Genomic DNA, 19,181 nt, shown 5'->3' with positions numbered 1-19,181 from the left:
TATTAAATGTATACATTGCCATATTAAGGTCAGATCGAGTGAAACAGATCATTAAGGGAACAAGTGCATGTTACTTTGTACAGTCTCTACTATAACATTAAAACGCTCCAAAAGTCTCATAAAAGGGTTTCAGTTCTTCATATAATATCAGCATTGCCAGTGCTGTTTTCTAAAGTAGATCTCATTGGCTGTTGTGTTGCATTGTGTCATTAAATCTTTTGGCGTAGGTGTTTGCATTCTGTGTGAATGATGTAATGGCTGTTGGGATGCTGAATTTAACAGATCATGATACAGTTTGAATGTGATCCAGAATCAAACACCTGCTCATTCTGGGACAGACACAGTACCACGGACCCACGAGTCACATGAACTGACCAGAAGAGACATTCAAACACTCATAACGGTTCATTTTAATGATTTAAAACACTTTTGAACTGATGGTGGCGCTAGAGGATCTGAGTTGGAGACCTCAAAGTTGGGCAGAATAATGATTTGGACCCTCATCAATGGGTGTCTCATCAATGCCTCATCTTCTGGCCGAAAGTCTTCGGCAACCCGTTTGTAAAACTGTAAATAGAAAAGTAGTGAAATTTGGCACACCCATTGATGAGGGTCCAATCATTATTCTGCCCAACTTTGGGGTCTCCAACTCAAATCCTCTAGCGCCACCATCAGTTCAAAAATGTGACAGTAATATTATTATTATTATTTATTCCCCTTCTCCCCAATTTTGGAATGCCCAATTCCCACTACTTAGTAGGTCCTCGTGGAGGCACGGTTACTCACCTCAATACGTGTAGACTGTCAATTCTGCGCATCTTATCACGTGACTCGTTGAGCATGACACCGGAGACTCCCAGCATTTGGAGGCTCATGCTACTCTCCACGATCCACGCACAACTCACCACACACCCCATTGAGAGCGAGAACCACTAATCACCACCACGAGGAGGTTACCCCATGTGACTCTACCCTCCCTAGCAACCGTGCCAATTTGGTTGCTAAGGAGACCTGACTGGAGTCACTGACAGCACACCCTGGATTCAAACTCATGACTCCAGGTGTGATAGTCAGCATCAATACTCGCTGAGATACACAGACCCCCCCCAAAACGTGACTTTTAAACAACAAATAACTTTTGAACTGTGTGGCCTACACACAATCAATCATATATCCTTTGATTTGTCTGCTCATGAACTTTCCAATGGATCCACCCCCTTTACTCCCCAACCTCGACTTTGGCCGACATCTTAACATTTGAGAGAAATGTACTTTTGGCCAAATGGCCTGTTCGCCATTTTGGTCAAACAAAGCTGTATCTTTACAAAGATTTGGCGTATTGAGTTGAAATTGGGTATACATTACGAGCAACATGCCCTTAACCAACCAGAGCTATTTGGGTACAGTGCCTCCTAGTGTTAAAAATAAATAATAGAAAAGTCCTTTCAACTTTAGAAATCCTCAGCCAGACCAAAGTTATCTAATGGAAGCTGTGTATTAATTATAAATTGCAACAGTAGTATCAATGCTTTTGTGTGCCGACTCTCATATGTGTACATGTTTTGCAATGAGACCTCAGTGTATCTGGTGTGTGCAGAGTGTTTGAGAGTAAATGCTTTTGTTGTTCTTGACTAGGCTGATCTCATGACCCAATAATCCAACAGATGATTTATGTTAAAGACAGATTGCAACTGCGTAATCTTATCTTTGGATATCTCTTTGGCATTTTTTAGCTATGAGTCAAGTACACCTTAATTACACGTTTACGATTCCCTTAAAACAACACGAAAATACATGCAAACAGAAGATAATTCAAGCCTTTTTCTGCATAATGTGGTCAAGACAGGTTGCACAGTATGTTGAGTGTTGTCAGTGATGTCCAGTGAAATGTTTCCAGTTGTTGAAAGCACTTATGTAATGTGAGGGTGGAGGGGCCAGAATCAATTCCAAATGTAGCACTTTGTCATCACATTCTTCGTGCACTGACAACACCAAACAATCAGTCCACGAAAACAACCCCAAAAACCACTGATAGAACGGTTTATGAGAATGTCGTGATTGACTCGCGCACTGACCCCGCTACATTAGGAGTTCGACAGCAATGCGACTCTCTGGAGTATTGTGGTCTTGGATGGTAGAGTAAAACCTATTTATTACTTACCAAAAGACGCATGTAAATCACAGCATGAATGGCCTTTATTTCTGGCATGTGAAACACCTTTGACTCCCCATCACCCCTTCTGTGTTTTAAAAACATCTTCAGATTCCACATCAATTAAAATGACTGAAAATCAAGAGATAACCCCATTAAGAGAGCCTTGTATAGTTTTTTGTGTGAAAACAAAAGTTTTTCCATCATGTGTAAATCTGTCAGCTTGACTTCTGTAGTGTGGTGTAGATGAAGGGTAGAGTTTGTGCTGCTTGAATGACAGCACTTGAAAAACCGCCAAACCACATTAGCTCACATTTAACTACTTGAAAGCTATCTGTGCACACTAAAAGTACATCAGGGGAGCTCTAGGTTTTGAAGTAAAATGCTTGGAGAAAAAAACTAAATGCAAAAGCAATGATGTAGTAAGTATAAATTGCATAAATTTGCCCATTTTAAGGCAAGTAATAACAGTAAACTTTACAGGATCAACCTCTCAGCGGCTCTTATCCATTTCATGAGGCTTTTACTGAAACATGATCTGAACTTAAAAACCAAGCATGACCCATCTTTAAAATACCAGCACTTAAAACCAAACACACATCTTCTGAACCTACTTTTTAATCAGAACTCAAAATGTTGTTTGCATGAGGAATATTAGTTAGTTGATGCTACAGTATATTATTATGATATTGAACATTTCAAAAGTGCACGAGTTTATTAACTTCTGTACAATGCAATGTAATGTGCCATGTTCAGTTGTTTCATTTGAGTTTGTAATTATGGGCCAAGCAAAGGTGCATTGGAGCCTATTGTATCTGTTGGTTTTCGTTACATTATTATAAGTCATCCATGGAAGCCCATAGAACCATTTGGAGGAAAATTATGAAATTTGGTACACGAAAAGTGGACAGTCTAAACTTCCAATATAACAAATTTGGGGTCTCCATCTCAAAACCCTCTAGCGCCACCAACACGTCAAATTTGCACTTCGCTATTAATATTTACGCTAATAACTTTTGATCCATAAAGCCTAGAAAGTCAGTTGCTTACCATCATGGTCAATATAGCCACTAGATTTTCCACCATTTTGAATTTCCCCCCCAAAAATACATTTCAAACTCCTCCTAGGCCACATGTCCAATTTGCACAAAATTTGGCATGTATCATCCAGGTACACTCATAATAAAAAGTGTTCAAAAGCTTTTTGATGGACCAAACTGTTCTCCTGTAACGCATCAATGAATTTCGACAGTGAGCACGCCAAAGAGGTCATTATGCCCTAAGGGTAGATGAACAGTTTTGGCACAGCACCACCTACTGGTCAAGAACATTGAAAAATGGCTATATCCTTGAGGCATAAAGATGGTCCACAGACACGGTTCCACAGACCCATGAGCAGTGGCGGCCCATGGCGGAATCTTGCACGAGGCGACTGCAAAGATCCTATGTCGACCATTTTGAATTTTATCATAAAATGCTGCATTTTACAAACCCATTGGCATAACGTTACAAAACTTGGTGTGTGTCATGGACACCATGCCCTGAAGGTACCCGAGAGTTTTGGAGCAAGCGCCACCTAGTGGTCACATGATATAACAAATTGTTTTTAAAATTAGATCCATTGTAATAAGACTGGTCTCTTGGCATTACTTGGGTCATGCTGAGAATCTGAGATGTAAAACATCATAGAAAAAGCAAACAAACATTGTCAAGTCGTTTTAGCTTTTATGATTTCTCTTGGAAGATTTTATAGAAATTCTGCCATGAAAGTTTATGAATGATATCAGAGCTGTGAAATCTGCTTGACTTCATTTTAAACATGTTGAACTCTTCAGGGTGTCTGATGTCCCTGGAAACATGGAACAAAACATGCAGATGTTTGTGTTAATGAAGGGTTGTGACTACACTGTATAAGCACAAAACAGCGAGTCAGCATTTATGCTTCTATGATGCATGACATCTTATAGTATGCGGAGGATATCTGAGGCTCTCCTGATTTATGTTTCCTGTACGAATGCTTAAGTCTGAAATTACAGTACAGCTTTTAATGAATTCAGAATCGACTGATGTCTTAAATCACAAGTCTTTGAAACTGAAGTCTCCTTAAATGTCAACATGAAATTGACTTGATTTACTTTCTTAATATAAAAAGTAATAACTTGCTCCGCCTCTGAAGCTACTTCTCAGATGATGTCACCCAAAAACGCACCGAGGCTATTGGTGAAAGTTAGCCAGTGGTCGAATCGCTACAGTATTTCTCGAGGTTGAACTTGACCTTCAGGTTCCGACGGTGTTTCAGGAGGGCATATAGACGGTAAATTAATTTTCACCTTGCTTGTGTCTTACAAACGTGTCTTTTCTCTGTCAGTGGATTGAACATGGAACTCGCCATGTGGATTTACATTGTGTATGTCATGTGGTCGTTTGCCATATGATGATGTAATCTCCACTTGAGCACATGTGTTTCATCTGCAGCCGGGTTTATAGACGCACGGAGCCAAAATAACCACCGTTTGTTCTGTAGATGTTAAACCCCGGTGCTTTGGTTTCTATGCAGAATGCTGATGCAGCTTCTTGGTTTGGGTACGCTGATGTGTTCTGCACATGGCCGAGGGGTTTTTCCTCTTCACTTTGTTTTGAAGTAGAGTTGCGAGTGCTAATGTTTAATGCATTTATGTTTGGGATCTTCAGTTACAGTACTTTAGGGTAACCCTAACTAACCCTAAATCCAGCAGAAGAATATTACTACATGGTACAATTGTTAATAAAATAGATTTAATAGACAGTTCATAGATCTTTAACAAGTTAGTATCAAGAACAAGGCACATAAACACATAGAAGATAGACTTACAATAGAATTGTTTCACTAGAAACTATGTGTTTTAAATGAGTATTCCTAACTTAAAATGACTAATCTCAACACAAAGAGTGGTGTAGGAAGAACATAGTTGAATTGAGTAAACCCAACAAAACTAGGCATGGATAGAACACAATTAAATCAAGTTGACAAATGTTCTAGAATTGAGCTGCTTTAGTTGAATTTAATCAAGTAAATTGAACAAGCAGCAGAAATATTTTTTTTTTAATCATAAAAACAACTTTAACTTTTCAAAACGCATCATTACACCAATGTTAAGTCCTATTTGTTGCGCTGAGTCTACCTAGCTTGGCTGGACGGTGTATTACCATCATCCCAGTTATTCTCCAGTCTAAATTACACCAAATCTCTGTTCGCATCACCAGCTTTCTGACAGACAGGCAGCACCTAGTGGGACAGGGGAAATTCACTTCCAGCACCTGTACAAACAGCACTGGTGCCCCTCGGGGATGTGTGCTCTCCCCACTACTCTTCTCCCTGTACAAAAACGACTGCACCGCCAAGGACCCCTCTGTCAATCTCCTGAAGTTTGCAGATGACACTACAGTCATCGGCCTCATCCGAGATGAGTCTGTATACAGAAGGGAGGATGTACGGCTGGCTGTCTGGTGCTGTCAAAACAACCTGGAGCTGAACATGCTGAAAACGGTGGAGATGATTGTGGACTTTAGGAGGAACACCCCAACACTGACCCCCCTCACCATTCTGTACAGCACTGTGTCCTCTGTACTTCAAAAACTGTCTGGTTTGGTTCAGCTGCAAAATCAGACATCAGAAAACTATAAAGGACAGTTCGGACTGTTGAGAGGATTATTGGTTGCCCATTGCACCCCTTTAAGAACTGTACACTTCCAGAGTGAAGAAAAGGGGTGGAAAAATCACTCTGGATCCCATTCACCCTGTCCACTACCATTTTGAACTGTTGCCTTCTAGCCGATGCAACAGAGCTCTGAGCACCAGAACCGTCAGACACTTGTGAATAGCAAACTCTAAAATGTTCGAGAGCTTTTTATAAGTGAAAGTAGCTCTAACCCGCACTTCCAATCTAGTTTCATTATTTGCATGCCAGGTTTACCAACTTGTGACTATAATTAGCTTTTGTTGACATCATTAGCCTAGGGGTTCACTTACTTTTGACACAGCACTGTGAATGTTTAATGGGATGTGTTCAATAAAGACATGAAATTATAATTGTTTCAGTGTTGTTAGTTTAAGCACATTGTGTTTGTCTATTATTGTGACCACATTTTATGCAGAAAACCAGATAATTCCAAAAGGGTTCACATACTATTTCTTGCCCCTGTACATGTGATGTATCTTATATTAAAATTTAATAAAACAATGGATTGTAGATGGACATACAGCAGGGTTGCAGAAAGGATACTGGCACACGGTTTAGGGGAACGTTAGGAATTAAAATGTTTGAATGACTGTTCTGGAACCCAAAACCAACGTTCCTGGAATGTTCTGGGAACTAAAAACCAATATGAAAAATGTTTTTCAGAAATCAAATTTTTCAGTGGAGGAAAGCCCATTCTAGTGTGCACGAGAGGCATAAATGTAGCAAGATCAATGGCTTTTCAAACGGATCACTTTAGTCTGGATGTGCCCAAAATCTGAGTCAGAAGATATTTGAAAAATCGCCATGTATTGGGACAGTGTGAACCAGCATGTACCGTTTTGACGGACAGGAATGTGTCCCATACACACACGTTTATAAATGGACTTGAAATGAACGATAAGAGTAAACAAATGACCGGTATTTTTGTGTGCAACCGATTTCAGTCGATTATCATAATGAAATATTTTATCATCACAGTGGTTTTTGTCAGGGTGTTGAAAATCCTTTCTTAATTGAAGGATGACAAACTTCTGTTTTATTGCATTGCCTTCCGTCTCAGTGACAAATAAATCATGGCTGTCGCTCTAGAAAGTGCATTTCTCACCATTAAGCGAGACTGTTTGTCTGGTGTGAGTCGGTCATAAGAGCAGGTTTTTATTTTACCAGTCTGGCACTGATTAGCATGAACTCATTAAACCGTCTGACCTGCTGACTTCATGTTAGCGGCCATTACACTGTGAAAAATTCAACTTCTATTTTGTCAGACAAACTCTATTTTAAAAGTTGACTGAATTATCTAATGCAGAAAAAGTTTAGATTCAAAACTTTAGATATTGGAAGTCTGCTTAAAGAATATCTTGTTCCAAACTCTAAACTAGGAAAACACTATATTTACTAAGAGGTCGACCGATAGTGGATTTTGCCGATATGATAACTAAGGTAGTGGAAAGGGCTGATAACAGATTAATCAATTTAATCTTGATTTAAAGAATGTTACAACATTTTCTTAGTTGGCACAGACATAGAGGTCAGAGTCCAAAATTTATTAAAAAATATATTTTTCAACCAAAATCCCAAAGATTTGGTGCATAATGTGGGACTTTTAACATTAAACAAGCCTGAAACAGACACACCGGGGACTCTTATTTTCAAATGATGGAAATTTGGCTTCATTACAATATTCTATATTTAATATTGACCAAATTAAGCTTTTTATAGCCTCTATATTCCCTTTTGAAAATCGAGAGTACATGGCAAATTTGCCACATCTAAATTTAAATTGATCTTTGCGGCAAACTGTCCATTGTTGCCAAAGGTTCACCACTACCGGTAAAGAGCTGCAAACTTCTAGCAAATATTTGCAGCAAAACAAAAGTTAATTTGCATGTGGAAATAACGAGCGGCGAATTAGAGGCAAGTCTGCAAATTGTTTGGATTTTTTGTAAGGGTTATTATTATTTACAATATATGAATTTGGATACACGATGTATGCGCTGATGAGGGACGTTTCCATAGTTGCATTTTTCTTTGTATGCCCTCACTTCAATTTAAACTTAATTATCAGAGGAACTTGTAGCAATAAAAAACTATCAGCTTACATTTACATTTATGCATTTGGCAGATGCTTTTATCCAAAGTGACTTACAGTGCACTTATTACAGGGACAATCCAGTGGCATCTTGGTGGTGCTGGGGCTTGAACCCCAACCTTCTGGTCAGTAACACTGAGCCTCAACCACTGAGCCACCACTGCCCCGTTTAGATTTGTGCCGATAACGGATTGTTCTAAAAATCTACTATCGGCACCGATTAATCAGTAAAGCCGATATATCGGTCACCTCTAATATTTATTCTCAGCTAAATGTAAAATGACAAACTTGTTGAACTTGGGAATACGTGTTGACATCACTGTTATGGAGCTTTTCCACTGCACGGAACAACTCGACTCCACTGTGGATAGTACCTGGTACTTGTTTTAGTACCACCTCGGTCGAGGTTCCAAGCGAGCCGAGCCGATACTAAATGTGACGTCAAAACCCTGCAGATCACTGATTGGTCAGAGAGACTCGTCACTACCGGCATCACTGAATTTTCGACATGGACCCGCTAGTTTTAAAGTTAGCTACAGCAGTATCATTTGATCAACCGCTAATACAAAAGTCCTGTTTGAACTCTTCTGGAGGTTCTCACTAGTGGAACAATGTCAACCTTGAGCAGTGGAGTAGTAGACTGTACAAGGAACACATGTGAGTTTGAGTACCAGGGGTTTTAGTGGTAATGTTATGGCTAGCTGGGGAACTCCTTCTCCCTCATTCGTGGGCTTTGATTTGGTTGACTTTGACCCTGTAATCTTTCTTTGAGTTCAGGTATCTTTCGACTTTGATCCAACCTTTACCAGCAGTTCTACAGTATGCACTGCACCCCTCAGACCGCCTGCCAGGGAAGGGTTACAACTGTTCAAGATTCGCCTCACCACTTCCACTTCTGGGAGGTCGGCCTTCCACTTTAAGTTAGTCAGTAAGAAAGAAAGCTGCCATATATGACCCTTTAACCTTAAATTAATCTTCTTCTTTTTGTTCGTCCACCAACTTCTAGTATACTCAGTGTACTAACGTTTACCTCAGTCTGCAATGTTTGGACGGTTTGAGTTAGACTTGATACATCTGATCCAAGTTTTCCAATCATACTTCCAACAGGGTTTAGAACCAGAGGCTGATTTCAATCACTGGAACTGGATTTCTGTTAGGGTTAGGGTCACAGAATTCATGTGTTGACATTCTTCCCGGGGACAAAGTAACGGATCCTGACTATGCTGATGATAAGGTTTTGCTGTTCAACAGTTTCTATGACGTGCAAGTAACACTTGATAGTATTTCTAGCTTGGTTTTTCGGCATGCACTTTGCACCTTCAAAGTGTAAAGTGCTGCTTCAAGATTGCATTAACACTACTAACATAAGACCTGATAATGAAATATTAAAGGTAGTTGATGAGTTTGTGTACATTCAAAGCTGTATTGGTAATGGCGGAAGTGTAGGGACTGAGATAGGTCTTCAAATTGCAAAGACTAGAGCTGTCTTCAGCAACATGGGTCACCTATGGCATCAAACCGGCATTTCATTCAAGATGAAAGGGTGTGTCTACAAAGCCACAGTGGGGGCAGTCTTATTCTATGGCTGTGAAACCTAGCCGCTCAGAGTGGAGGATCTGAGGCATCATCAGGTCTTCGACAACTGATGCTAGCGTTTGATCAAATGAATTGGATGGCAGCAGAGGATTAGCATCGATGAAGTCAGAAGGTGGATTTTAGATTCTGAGAATCAATGTAGTTCACTCTTAAAAGCTGTCAGGATGCACAGACTTAGATGGTTAAGTCATGTACTCTGAATGCCTAACCACCGTTTATCATGCTGCGCAATCTACAGTCAGCTGCCAGCTGATTGCCGTAAGGTTTGTGGTGGTCAAAAAATGACTTGGCAATGAGAAATAAAGGCCACAGCTAAGACTTTAGGTATGATAGGTCATGTTCTTCTTCTGGGCTGGGGAACCCGGGAGGCAGCCAATAGATGGTTAGAGACTTTAGCAGAAATGGCGGGTATAAATGGATCAATGGAAAGGAGGAGGCAAGAACCGGCTTTACAATATAAATAATAGTTTTAATGATCAACTTAAAAGACAACATAAACACACACACGACGGATATGTCCGCTAACAATCTCTCTCTCCCGCACGATACTCTGCAGTTGACCTTTATACCTCAGAGGCTTGATTAGCCTAATGTGGGACTGGGTGTGTATGATCACGGGTAACCGGACTCAGTGGCATCAATGTTGTCATTTTTTGGCTGAGGTACAGTACCCATGAGGTAAAGATTATTATGACGTTCGGGCAGTGAAAGCCACAAGGAAGCTGTCTGGCTGATGCTGCCTTACTTTCATACGGCACCCAGCGATTGGGTTGTATGTTGTTCACAAGGTGCAGCTACCTTGCCTTTTGAATGTTTGGACATGGACTTCTAGGGACTTCGTAACCTAGGTCATCTAGGATAGTTGATGGATAGCTTCTACTGTGCAACTAAATATGCCTGTGGATTTAAAGATGTCATGGTTAGAAGAGTGGATTACTCATTCGTATGTTTTGTGAATTTTTGTGAAATATAGAGGAAGATTGTTTTTGTGCATTTGCTTTATTGGAACCTGTTACGACCACAGTCCATGTGTCTATAAATGTATAAAACTTTAAATGACAAATACACTAGGAAGTTAGTTTTATCACATTGTATTTTATGTATTTTCATCTTAATTTCTATGCAAATGAGGCCACTCCACTCCTCCTAACCAACAACTCAGTTTGTATTCTTTAGTCCATATGTGAACCTTAAGTTTAAGCAATGCGATATTTGGTGGGGTTTTGTTTATTATAAATAAAGCAGCTGTCCAGAGAGACAGAGATATTGTATCAGAATTGTTGCAATATGATTACATAACCTCGTCTGGCTTACAGACGTTCACAGCTGTCTGAAATATGTCATGATTGTTACATTCATTGCATAGCTACACTTGATGTCTCATAGACAATGTGAGATGCTGAAAAGTGATGTCTCATTCATTACATAGTTTATCTAGACCATATTGTCGTGTGTTTATGGGGTGGTGGGGTCAGTGAGTTCAAGCCCTAGAGTGTGTCAGTTGATGGTTCAGAATGAATAGAAAAAATCCATTCCACATTGGCAAAGTCAACATCTCTTACTGGGTTGTGAAGCAGCAGTAATTGTATTAGATGTGTTAAACTCTGACCTACATAACCACTGCTGACCTGTTCTTCAACATTGATCAGTCTGGGGGGGGGGCTGACCCTAACCATTTCCCAAACTCCCAAATAATTTGTCATGATGCCACTGGTATATGTAGCCAGCACATATACCAGTGAATTTATGTTAAGGCCTCAAAACAAACGTGTCTAAAATTAGTGCCCTCTACAGTAAATGGGGTAGAAATATATATATATATATATATATATATATGAAAATAAAAGTAATTCACATAACACATAATGGAAATGAAACCTAATACCACAGTTCAAAAGATGACTGATTCTCTGATCACTGCTACTGTAAGCTGCAAGTAGCCAAAACTTTATATCTGCTTTAACATTCTCAAAATGTTTTACTTGTCTGTGAGCTTGTGTGAATAATCCAATGTTGTATCTTATATGTCCATAACTAAATATGCCATCCAGAAGGAACAGCATGCAAAACAAATCATCAGAAAAGTTTGGAAACATTGATGATATCATCGCAAAGGGGAGGATCTCAGCTTTCTAATGACACCTAGACTGAGCTTGTAGTCCACTCAGAGGCCGAGATATTCAATGTAATAATGAGGGTGTTGCTTGAACTGAACATTAGACTGAATGTCTATGGACGAGCTCATCTGTGAGGGGTACAATGTGTTAGAGCGCCCCCTACAGTTCACATCTGTGAGGGGTATAATGTGTTAGAGCGCCCCCTACAGTTCACATCTGTGAGGGGTATAATGTGTTAGAGCGCCACCTACAGTTCACATCTGTGAGGGGTAAAATGCGTTAGAGCGCCCCCTACAGTTCACATCTGTGAGGGGTGTAATGTGTTAGAGCGCCCCCTACAGTTCACATCTGTGAGGGGTATAATGTGTTAGAGCGCCCCCTACAGTTCACATCTGTGAGGGTGCTTATGCATATACACTCACCTAGAACTTTATTAGGAACACCTGTACACCTACTTATTCATTTGATTATCTAATCAGCCAATCATGTGGCAGCAATGCACTGCATAAAATCATGCAAATATGGGTCAGGAGCTTCAGTTAATGTTCACATCAACCATCACAATAGGGAAAATTGGTGGCATGATTGTTGGTGCCAGACAGGCTGGTATAACTGCTGATCTCCTTGGATTTTCATGCCCATACAGACTCTAGAGTTTACTCAGAATGGTTCCAAAAACAAAAAACATACAGCCAGCGGCAGTTCTGTGCACAGAAACACATTGTTGATGAAAAAGGTCAACGGAGAATGGCCAGAAAGGTTTGATCTGACAGGAAGGCTACTGTAACTCAGATAACCACTCTGTACATTTGTAGTGTGCAGAATAGCATCTAAGAATGCAAACACATCGAACCTTGAGGCGAATGGGCTACGACAGCAGAAGACCATACTGGGAACTATTTTTAGGACCATACTGTTCCTAATAAAGTTCTAGGTGAGTGTATATGTGAATGGGGAGCTTTTAAAATTGAGTGTGAAAAACTGCGCCAGAGTTTATGTGTGTTTTTAAGTAGCTTTAGTTTTTAAGTTTTTTTGTTTTTAAAGAAATTTTCTAGAATTCCATGTTTTAAAGTTTAATTTAATTGCATCATCCAAATGGTGTCTAATTAAATTCTTAAAACTTAAAAAACAAATGTAACAAATAAGTAAAAAAAATAGAACAATTACTTTTCAACACACCAATGCCTTGTTGTGTTCCTAGTAAAAAGTTACCGGCCATTGGAAATAAATGGATAAGACGACAAAATACAGAAATATTAAATAATCAGGAGCATCACAATCCTTTAGATCAACACATATGTGGATGTGTATTTGTACACACACTCGCACAACACACACACAACACACACACACACACACACACACACAAACGCACACACACGACAGCGCACACACACACACACACACACACACACAAATGCGCACACACACACACAAACGCGCACACACACACACACACTCACACACACACACACACAAACGCACACACACACACACAAACGCACACACACACACACACACACACAAACGCACACACTCACACACACACACAAACGCATGCACACACACACACACACACACACACACAAATGCACACACACACACACACAAACTCACACAACACACACACAACACAAACCACACACACACACACTCACACACACACACCCTCTCACACACACTCATTTACACACATACACACAACAAACACAACACACACACACAACACAGACGCACAAACTCACACACACAAAACACACACACAGCACACACACAACACACACACACACTCACACACACAAACATGTACACACACACACACACAAAAACGCACACATACACACACACACACACACACACACACACACACACAATGTGTGTTATGTACGCTTTTGTACATCATCTTTCCATGTACAGTCTTTGAGGAATATTATCTGCTCATTATATTTTGTCGTGTTTGGGCTCGTTTGAATCGGGATATTCTGCTGAAAGTTACGATATGTTATCGTATATGTTATATGAATGTTTCAGGAAGTAATAAGGTACACATACACTCTTGTTTATTATATTTGTGTGTGTCAGTGGGAATTTCATGCACTAAAACTGACAGCAGTTTGATCTCTGAGTGAATCAAATTGACTCATTACATTTTACTAATTGAGACCTTTCTAACGATATATATAACACATGAATATCTCATCTTTCTCCGGTATAAGCTCAGTTCAATAAAATCCTTCTATCAATAAAAATATATATATATTTTCCATAATTACAAAAAAGAAGTTGATGAAAAGTTCTAATCAATATCTTGTGGTAATATATGCAATAGCGAGATTTATAAACATAATCTTAACAGGCCGTTCATCTCTGACCCGGAACACAAGGGTTAACTGTATGAACTTTCTGTCTAACACGAAGACAAACAGATGTAGAACAGCATTAAAGTTGAGTAAATGATATACGCAGACACACGTGTGTAGAACTGTTTATTTTTATTAAGTATTATTACAAAAGTGAAGGTAAGAATGATAGAATTATTGTCAAAAATCATCCATTTCTCAAGTCATGCAGAGATATTAACTTACATGAGAACAGCCACTCCTGCTGAGCGTGCTGCTCACATTGGACCCTATTTAGGGACACTCCTCCCTCAAAGTATTAGGTAACACACATACACATAAACGACAGCTCGAGCGTAGACCGTACGTATGATGAGACGACTGCAACACACTGTCGTGATGTAAGTTAATGCATAATGTGTGTGTGTGTGTGTGTTTCTCAGCGTCTCTCATTCAGCTCATTATACGTTTCTTTCCTTCCCCACCTGTGTTGTGAGGGGTGTCATGTCTTCACGGGTGTGTGTCGAGCAGGTGGACGTGCTGCTGGGGGTCAGAGGTCAGCCGCTGCAGGGTTGTGACCTGCAGGAGCGTGGTCAGTGGGCCAGTAAAGCTGAATTTCTATTGGCTGTTGCCGGACAGATTATCGGTTTGGGAAATGTGTGGCGGTTCCCATATCTGTGTTACAAGAATGGAGGAGGTGAAACATTAATTCACACATTCGTACGCTTCATTTACATTCAGCGGCAACAAAAGCGATTATGCATGCGGTGCTATAAGCTCATATTAATCGCAAGATCACGTGGAATATTTGTGCAGCCTGTTTGTATTTTTGTGCTATTGTGTCAAACATTGTAATCATCCTCTTGTTCTCTCCGTCTTCGAGACAGGTGTGTTCTTTGTGCCGTACATGTTATTCCTGTTCCTGTGTGGGATTCCTCTCTTCCTGCTGGAAACGGCTCTGGGTCAGTTCACCAGTCTCGCAGGAGTCAGCGCCTGGAAGAGAATCTGTCCTCTGTTTGCAGGTCTCACTATATAATCATTTAAAGGAGATGTTTAGCAGAATGTTCACACTGCTCTTTTCCATGCAATGAAAGTGGACAGTGATTTACGGTAACAGTAGCATAAAAGTATCGGATAAGGATGTGGAGCGGAGGGGGGCGGGACCGGGTCGGAATATTGCGCGCCCGGTCCCCAATCGGCTTGATGAGGCGCGCGAGGGATAAAGGCGGCCAGTGACGATGGTTCGAGAGAGAGAGAATTACGGGGATGTCCGTCATGTGTGTGTTTATGTTTGTGCATTTTGTTTAAGTTTAATTAAATATTATTTATGTTGACAAGCCGGTTCTCACCTCCTCCTTGCCCATCATTAACTGTGTTACAAAGGAGGTTGTAGGTTTTGTATGCTATATTGCATGTCCCACACTTGATGCAATTCGCTGTTTTTGCTATATATGTTAATTTATACTCCTTTGTTATGATCTAAATAATTATATATAGACAGAATTTGTTTAGAAATCGTTGAAAGACTTAAAGGTGTTGTAAGCGATCATTAATGAAATGGTACACAGAAAATGCTACTCTTCTGCGCAGTGTTGGTCTCAGGCCACGCCCACATTAATACGCGTGTTTGTCCATGAAAAATGAGCTTTTTTGAAATCGCACTCCAAAGTGGATACATTTGAAAACGCCGTTTCTGCGTACAGAACTCTCTTCCTGTAGATGAATTTGATAGCATAGCGAAGTCCTTTATTTGGAATGGTAAACGTCCCAGACTACATTTCTATAAGTTGCATAGACCGATTGAGGCAGGTGGGCTAAGCCGACCCAAGATTTTGTTTTATTATTATGCATTCGGTCTCAGATATTTGGCTCATTGGTCGCTTCCACCTGAGAGAGCCCCTCCCTGGTTTTGTATTGAACAGGAAGTTCTTGTCCCCGTTTCGCCACTGCAAAGCCTTTCTATTAAACTAACCGGAGAAGTTAAGTTACACCCTGTTATCTCACATTTACACTCGGTATGGACAAAAGTGTCCAGAGTGTTCAATTCCTCGAGCATATGGCTGAACCCCAAATTATGTTTTGATAAGTCCCCTTTCTGCTGGTCAGAGTGGATTGGGAGGGGGGGTTACTACAGTACACTCGGTGACCTGTATGAGAGCGGAGTTCCTTTGAATATATGGTTCAACATTTTGGGATTCTCAGATCTCTTTATGTATTTACAGCTGCACCACCTGCTCTGTACTGTTTTTGGGAGTAGCACACCCCCCTAAAGCAGCAGGGACTCTAGAAGTGTTGATTACTGCTTTTGGGAAAGGTCGTGAGGCATCAGTGTGTTACTCCCTGCTAATTCAGAATCTGGGGGCGGAGCTTCAACTTCTCTCAAGAGAGTATGGGAGAAAGATTGGAGGAGGGGGTTGTGGGATAGGATTCTAAAAAACATCAAGTCTCCATCTAGAGATTGAAGGGTGCACCTTGTGCAATTAAAGATTTTACATCGATTCTATCGGACCCTCTCTAGATTGGATAGGCTTGGTCTTAAAGACACGCCCACCTGCTGGCGATGCCAATCAGAAGACGGGGACGCATCCCATGTTTTTGGGGATGTGTTAAGATCCAAGAGTTTGGGCCGAGGGTTCAGAGCTTCGTGTGTGAAGTGTTTGACACTCGGTTTTGGTTTTGCCCTAGACTGTGTGTTTTGGGGGGTGGGGCGGTCTTGAATGTGGGTGATAGATATATGGAGAGCTGCGTCCTGACCGGCGTGATGATTGACAGGTGGATCATCCTCAGGGAATGGAGGTCGTCTGGTGCACCCTCGTTTTGTGAGTGGTGCGTGGAGTTGGGCAGGGTGGCGGCGTTTGAGGAGATGGTGTATAGAAGTTTGGGCAACGTGAATATCTACATCAGGAAGTGGGGCGGCTATCTGGCCTTTTTGGAGGGCCTCGGAGAGGGGCAGCGGAGAGGGACTTTGAGGGGCCTTTAGACCCGTTGTACCCTACTAGTTTTAATGTTGTGATCTGGACTCAATCCACTAATTCATTCATTTTTCAATAAGTGCTTATATAGTAGGATAGTATGAGTCAGAGCTGGTGTCTCTGTAAGATCATTATGAAACACTTATGGCATGATATAACAGATGTCAGAAATATTTCACTTCTTAGAGTGTACAATAAAGACAGAGAGAGCGAGAGAGAGAGAGAGACCGAGAGAGAGAGAGAGAGAGAGAGAGAGAGAGAGAGAGAGAGTTTATATTCTGATGCTTCCAGAGAGAATATCATATAAAATATGTTCTGTTATTGCAGGTCTGGGTTACGCCAGTCAGGTGATGATCTTACACAGCTGTGTGTATTACATCATAATTCTGACGTGGGCGCTTTTCTACCTAGCAAGCAGTTTTCAGTCACAGCTCCCCTGGTCACACTGTAATAACACCTGGAACACAGGTAACATGATTGACACTACACACTTCACATTTATAATCAATATGGCCTGACGCTAGTGTGAACGAGAGCAAACATCATTTCTAGGCTGTGTCTTGTGTGTCTCAAATCGCTCTCATCACCTGTGTGGTAATGTGAGGGGACCGCAAAATGTTCAATGAGGTACAAAAGTACCCTAGAGTGACAGAGAAAGACTTGAAGGAATCATTGGAACTGGTTAACATCTCTGTTCATGAGTCTACTGTACAGAAATCATTAAACAGGTGTTCATGGCAGGACATCATGAAGGAAGCCGCTGCTTTCCAACCTGAAGTTTGCCAAAGATCACCTTGACACTCCACAACACTACTGGGAAAATGTTTGGGAAGAACAGCAGCACTATGTGTGGCATAAAAAGGTCACCACATACCAACATAAAAACATCATCCCAACGGTGAAGTACAGTGGAGGGGACATCATGATTTGGGCTGCTTCGGGGACTGGACCGCTTGCCATCATCAAGGGAAAAATGAAATCCCAAATGTATCAAGATATTCTACAGGGTGGCAGTGTGCCAGCTGAAGCGCAGTAGAAGTTAGGTGTTGCAGCAGTACAATGACCCTAAACATCAAAGTAAATCCACAACAGAATGACTTCCACCTTTTGGAGTGTCCCAGTCAGAGTCCAGACCTGAACCCAATAGAGATGCTGTGGAATGACCTCAAGAGAGACTCCAGACATCATAAAAATATGAACTGAAGCAGTTCTGTAAGGAAGAATGATCCAAAACTCCTCCTGAACAAGTGCAGGTCGAATCCGCAGATACCGGAAACACTTGCTTGAGGTTACTGCTGCCAAACGAGGATCGACCAGTTATTAAATCCAAGGGTTCACTTACTTTTTCCACAGCACTGTGAGAATTTAACGGGATGTGTTCGATAAAGAAATGAACGATTATAACAGTTTGTGTGTTGTTAGTTTAAGCACATTGTGTTTGTCTATACATGATGACATCACATTATATGACCAATTAAAGCAGAAAACCAGATAATTCCAGGGGTTCACATACTTTTTCTTGCCACTGTATAATACCTAATACTTCTCTAGAATGAGCATGTTATATGAACTGATACACATTGTGGAAATATGTTTCCTCTCTAGATACCTGTCTGGGGTTTGAGCGACACAACGTCAGTGACATCACTGAGAACGCCACGTCCCCCGTCACTGAGTTTTGGGAGTGAGTGTCTGGGTATGCCAGTGTGTAAGAGGGATTTGATCATGTGTGTACTGTATGTACTGTATGTAAGTACTGGTTTGTGTTTGTCTCTCCAGGCGTGAAGTGTTGAAGCTCTCTGATATTGAAGATGAACTGGGATCAGTTAACTGGCATCTGGCCGTGTGTCTGCTACTGGTTTGGGTCATGTGCTATTTTTGTGTTTGGAAAGGAGTCAAGTCAACAGGCAAGGTAAACACTACACACATGCATACTATTTTAAGTACATTAAAAAAATCCAAGATGATTAATCTCATGATTTTATGATTAAAGTCATTTATATTTGCTAAACTTGCCTCTAAGTACACATGTTGATTGAGAATGCCCCTAAAACCCTCTGACACTGACTAGCGCATCATTCGGGTTCTGGAAGTATAAAATCCCATTCATTTTCTCCATAGGTGAATTGATTATTAACGATAACTTATAAACCTTTAAAGACAGATGTACGGTGAGCTCTGAGGATGTTAATCGGTG

The 19,181-nt window shown here is 40.8% G+C and overlaps 1 protein-coding gene across 7 annotated transcripts in view; it reads left to right on the top strand.

Moving 5' to 3' along the window:
- Positions 1-14,387: 14,387 nt before the first annotated feature.
- The window catches only part of LOC127643644 (sodium- and chloride-dependent GABA transporter 2-like), a 34,673-nt gene continuing 29,879 nt past the window's right edge, over positions 14,388-19,181 (top strand). For 6 of the 7 annotated variants that reach the window (XM_052126450.1, XM_052126448.1, XM_052126447.1 and 3 more), the window contains exons 1-6: positions 14,392-14,413; positions 14,510-14,709; positions 14,900-15,034; positions 17,312-17,452; positions 18,590-18,668; positions 18,764-18,896. In XM_052126450.1, the coding sequence (XP_051982410.1) occupies positions 14,412-14,413; positions 14,510-14,709; positions 14,900-15,034; positions 17,312-17,452; positions 18,590-18,668; positions 18,764-18,896 (690 nt within the window). In that variant the 5' untranslated portion in view covers positions 14,392-14,411. Of the gene's footprint in view, positions 14,414-14,509; positions 14,710-14,895; positions 15,035-17,311; positions 17,453-18,589; positions 18,669-18,763; positions 18,897-19,181 lie in introns of all 7 variants that reach the window. The other variant, XM_052126449.1, reaches the window with a different exon arrangement.

This window comes from Xyrauchen texanus, chromosome 5, assembly GCF_025860055.1.
Source record: "Xyrauchen texanus isolate HMW12.3.18 chromosome 5, RBS_HiC_50CHRs, whole genome shotgun sequence".
NCBI classification, from domain to species: Eukaryota; Metazoa; Chordata; class Actinopteri; order Cypriniformes; family Catostomidae; genus Xyrauchen; species Xyrauchen texanus.
The sequence above is the reverse complement of the archived record's forward strand: the minus strand, read 5'-3'. Positions and strand labels throughout refer to the sequence as shown.